General features: G+C 36.2%; 1 protein-coding gene across 2 annotated transcripts in view; it reads right to left on the reverse strand.

The window, feature by feature from the left end:
• LOC107703256 (homer protein homolog 1-like) overlaps positions 1 to 5,304 on the reverse strand; it is a 27,263-nt gene that overhangs the window by 8,049 nt on the left and 13,910 nt on the right. For both annotated transcript variants that reach the window (XM_016505810.1, XM_016505809.1), the window contains 3 exons: positions 3,639 to 3,770; positions 1,964 to 2,056; positions 670 to 827 (listed from right to left, as the gene is read on the reverse strand). In XM_016505810.1, the coding sequence (XP_016361296.1) occupies positions 670 to 827; positions 1,964 to 2,056; positions 3,639 to 3,770 (383 nt within the window). The remainder of the gene's footprint in view (positions 1 to 669; positions 828 to 1,963; positions 2,057 to 3,638; positions 3,771 to 5,304) is intronic.

The raw sequence follows: 5,304 nt of genomic DNA on the forward strand, positions 1-5,304 counted from the left end.
TGAGCGCGATTTAAACCCGGATGATTGTAACCACTCTAAATTTGTCTGCCTTGGGAAAGCTAGCGTGTCTGCGACATAGTGTTAACACTCGTTGCCTTCTCTAGTGCAGCTCAACCAGGTCTCGTCCCATTCGTCGGTATTTGTGATATCACAAATCCCGGAAAATATGCATTGTAGTCCAAACGAGTCGTTTGTTGTAGTTTTTGAAAAGTTTTCTGTTAATTTCTGTTAAATAAAATATCTCCTTTTGAAGTGGACTTTGAGCTTTGTAACTTTGCAGATCTTTTTTATGCTCAAACAGCAACCTTACAGACTAACTAAAGTTGAAAAAGTGAAAAAGCATAATAGGACCTCTTTAAAATGCTACAAGTGAATTTAGGATCACTGCAGAGGATCCAGTGATGAGCAAGTGATGTAATGCTACATTTCACCAAATCTGTTCTGATGAAGAAACAAACTCATCTACACCTTGGATGGCCTGAGGGTGAGTAGCAGAGTTAAATATCAAATATAGACTGACATCAACCCATACCTCGAGTCGACATCTCTTGCATCAGCTAAAAAACTTAAAAGTTTTAAGCAGAAATGAAAAAAATAATTGTGTCAAATTAAACTAAAAATCATGTTATATCATAATTCTGAAAAGATTTGACATTAAGCCCCAGTTACCTGTGTGCAAGGGTCGGCGTGGTCGGGGAAAGGTCTGATTGGAGCATAGAATTCGGTGACACGTCAGACAGAGTGACGTCATCACCAGTGCCGTTGATTCGGCAGAAGTCCGCAGTCACGGGTGGAGTCAGAGGGGAATGAATGTCGGCAGGCGATTCCTGTGAAACACAATAAATCGGTGGGTTATTTGTTACAGTCTTACGTATTCAATACATAATCTTCTTTTACACATATAACCATTAAGCTGCTAATTACAATGGTGGGATTTAGGAAAACTAAATTTTTCGCAGAGACAAGGGATATCCCTTGGAGACTGAAATGTTGTGAACAGTCCTTACGGACGTCATTGTCATAGGCGGAGCATGTGTAAGGCTGGGGAAGGCTTAGATTTTGGGCAAAAATGCCACTAAATTGGACAAAAATGCCCCTGCACAAACAAATTAAATCTATTACGTCTGTTGCTAACAAAGTGAATATGAATAGACAGTGTCGATTGCAGCATTTTAACCAATCACACACAATTCTGTTGAGCTTAGGAATGCAATGGCCAATCAGAGGCATTCAGATGAGTCATCGTTGAAACAGATCAGTTTTGTTTAGTACGCGCGCGTTCGCTGACTGAATTCCGGACTCTTGCGAATTCTCTCATCATAAACAACAAAGCGCAGATGGACATACAATGTAAGTAAGAGATTCATTTCACAGTGTATACAGTTTCAGTGATTATAACGATAGTTTTGTTGTTTTGAGAGTGCTTATATTCGCGATAGATCAATGTTAGTGATAATGTCACTTTCTATATATAATTTATTCGCTGTTTGAATAAACGTGGAAAGGAAACATTATATAGCCTAATTATCAATTTCTAACGTTTTTATTAAGATCATATTTGGGAGCACCTGTAATCACGTTAAATACAAATTCAGTCCCATTAAACATTTTTTTTTAGCCTACATGACACCCATGTCTGGTTCTTGCCTAAAAAGACGGGTTTATGATGTTTAATACATTTGGCTGCTTTTAGCCTTACCCTGGAGTTGGTTCACCCTCCGCCTATGGTCATTGTTCTACTGGTTAGACTATACTGATAAGAATAAATCTTAAATGGAAAATATACTGATTGCAAAAAACAATTACGGATTAGGATTTTTACAATTACTGTATATTTTCTCCTTGAATGACAATTTTGAGAGTTTTCGAATGATGGTTTTGAATAACAGATTATTCAAGCGAACTTCATTCCATGTAAACACAATATGCAACAGGACCACCCTCCAGACATTACAGGACATACCTGAGAGGGCGAACTTGCCAGCTCCATCTTTTCTAGAGACTTCTCCTTGGCCATCCTGGCTGCTTCCTTGTACTCTGAAAATTTATCTGCAAACTGAGAAGAGAAACAGGTTTTAATCATCACATTAAGTGGATTTTTAGTGACTGCTAGCTTGGTGCTGGTCTCGCTGGTCCAGCTGATGAAGCACATCAACCAGCATGATCTTTCTGCTGAAGCTTATTCGACCAAGAAAGTCTTGATGGTCAAGCTAGCTAAATAAAGCCTGATGCTTGTGACTATTCATTCTTGACTTTTTAATGTATAATATAGAGACAGAAATAAGGATATCATGTTTATTTGTTTAAATGGATTAACTATTCTAGGGTGGATATGCTGTATCTCTGCTAAAAAAGGAGCAATGGTCACAGTTCCCAATATAGACTGCTCCCATTAAAGCTTCCAGAGCTCTAGAAGGACTGCAGAATTTCCCTCTGAATATCCAGCAGGGAGGTTTCTGTACACTTTTGGGTCAGGGCTATGGACCATGGTGTTCCATTAATAATGTGTAAACATCAGATCTTGAGTGAATACACCTCAGAGAGAGAAGATTTACAGCAGGCTTTTTTTTTTCAGAAAACATAGGCTCTTTGACATATTGGGTCAACAGCCAGCAGGAAATAGTGTGTGAAAAAGTGTGATCCATTATTGTCTCGTCATACTCATACAGATCTGTTATTGGAGACTGGAGTTAGTAAGTTCAGATATAAACTACATTTAAATAACATATCAAAATTATATATTAAAAAAAACTAAACTTTTTCTTGAGTTTTCCTTGGAAACTAACTGAAATAAGTTAAAGAATGAAAATGACTAAAACTAAAACTGAAATAAAAAAATCAGAGTGAATTTATCTCAGAGAGGTTTGTAGTATCTCAAAAACTGAGGCTTTTATTATTAAAGAGACAGTTCACTTATTTAATATGACTGAATTAATCTGACTTAATTAAGTTACATATCATTATTATTTTATTTTATTTTATTATTTTTTTTAAGTTAAACCAAGTAGAAATAACTTGTTCGGTGCTATTTTATGATGCTGTTATTGTGTGTTTTATCTTATTATCTTATTTATTTATTTATTTTCTGGGACAGTACCCGTCACCAAGAGTAGCCAGAATATTCTTGAAGAAAAATCATTCAATCGTCAATTTTTTGTTCCATAGAATAAAGTGACAAGGATCAGAAATAACATTAAGGTGAGTAAAAGAACACAGCATTTTCAAAAGGATAAATAAATAATGGCGATAATAATTCACTTTGTATAAAGTAAATACAGCATATGTAAAAGCAAAAGAAACAGAGAAAGTGGAGAGCGAGAGAGAATGAAAAAGAAGGAGAGAGGAGGTGGTGAGGTTTTCAACCCCCAGCTCCTGACAATGCATCAGCATAATGCAGAGGAGCGAGAGATAGAAGGAGTGAAAGAGAGGAAAGCACTGCACAGAAGAAGCCTCCCACGTACAGATCCTCATTAGGGCACAGTGTGTAGGTGTTCCCCAGCTCAGAAACACAGGGGGTGGAAGAGAACGAAAGAAAGGGAGAACAAGACCTCCAGAGACACAGTGAAGAAAATGAGAGATAGCAAGACCGGAAAGAGAGAGAGAGAGAGAGAAAAGGCGAGAGAAAGATTTCCACCCACCTTGGCCAGATGATGCTCAGAGGAGAAACCCAGCCCATACACTGTGTTGGCACGGCTGTCTGCCCACTGCCCAAACTTGTGAGACGTCTTCGTGAAGGTCATATTCGGGGTGATAGTGCTGTTTATTATTGCCTGTGAGATGAAAAAAAAAAAACTTCTTAGAAAAGCCTGTTAAAAACATAAGCGCGCACTACTATGAACAATCTGGCCATGAAGCATTTAAGACGAAAGCTTGAGAGAGCAAAACATAGGCTAAATAGGGTCTACAACATGGACTGACTGGCATATTGGGTTAAAAACCAGCAAGAAATAGTGTGTAAAAGAGTGTGATCCATTGTGTATCATCATATTCGTGCAGATCTGTTATCTGAGATGTAGCCTTGAAGTCAATAAGTTCAAATATGGCCTTTGATATTTCAAATGTTGTTATTGGTAACTAAAAAATAAAACATTTTATAAAAATAAATTAAAGCTGAACAGAAATCTTAAAAACAAAATTTACAAAAGTACATAACAAAATTAAACTAAAATTAAAACGAAAACTGAAAATATAAAAAAAAAGTTAATTCAAAATTAACAAATAATAGTATATAAACAATAATGAAATAACATTGGATATTTCTCTATCCCGCTCCCTCACCATTTGCTGATCATTCTGAAGAAGTCATTTCACATTCTTTGCACAGATTTTAGGGAAAATCTGCAGAATTTTTCAAGATTAATTAAAATAGTACATTTTCTCACAAAAACGTTGAAAGTAACAGCTTTTATTAATATGCTCAAACTAGCCAATATAGTATAATATAGTATAGTCAAAGTCCATTTAAAGGGTTTGTTCACCCAAAAATTAAAATTCTGTCATTAATTCTGTAAGATCTACTAGATCATCATCTACTAGTGATTGTGTTGTTCCTTTTCGTCATTCTGCCTTTGGGTTATCATCTTTCTCAGTGAAAGCTATTATTCACTGGAACACTCTACCAGAAGACATAAGGATGTGCACATCTATTGACATGTTTAAATTAAAACTAAAATTGTATTTAAAAGCAACTCAAATCTGTAAACACTGATATAGTTGTGGCTTAACTGAACGTTATTTTTATTGTTTTTTTTTTTGTGTTTTTTTTTGGCTCTGATGGGATGTGTATAAGTATTACTGTATTGCATGCGTTTGTTATTTTGTTCTTATGTCTATCTGTGATTATGATTACCTGCCAAGGGACCGCGGATGAAAACTAGCCATTGGCTAAATTCGGTACAATGCATGAAATGGAAACATTTATGTTAAAATTGTACATGGTCCCTTTTCAAATAAAGTTTAATAATAATAATAATTACTCACCCTCACGTCGTTCTAAACCCGTAAGACCTCCGTTCATCTTCAGAACACAAACGCGGATACGTTTTCTACGTTTTACGCTTTGATTTGAACGAAAACAACATATCTGCGTGACGCAGCTGACACAGAATAACATACGCTGTTTGCGTTCAGTGGATATTCTCCAAAATGGCACCAGGGTGACGCGGAGGAGACGAATTGATGAATAAAGTTGTTATTTTTGTTTTCTTTGTTTACAAAAAGTATTCTCGTAGCTTCGTAAAATTACAGTTGAACCCCTGATGTCACATGGATTATTTTACCGATCTCCTTGCTATGTTTCTGGAC

Source organism: Sinocyclocheilus anshuiensis, unplaced genomic scaffold (assembly GCF_001515605.1).
Source record: "Sinocyclocheilus anshuiensis isolate Anshui unplaced genomic scaffold, SAMN03320099.WGS_v1.1 scaffold542, whole genome shotgun sequence".
Lineage (NCBI taxonomy): Eukaryota > Metazoa > Chordata > Actinopteri > Cypriniformes > Cyprinidae > Sinocyclocheilus > Sinocyclocheilus anshuiensis.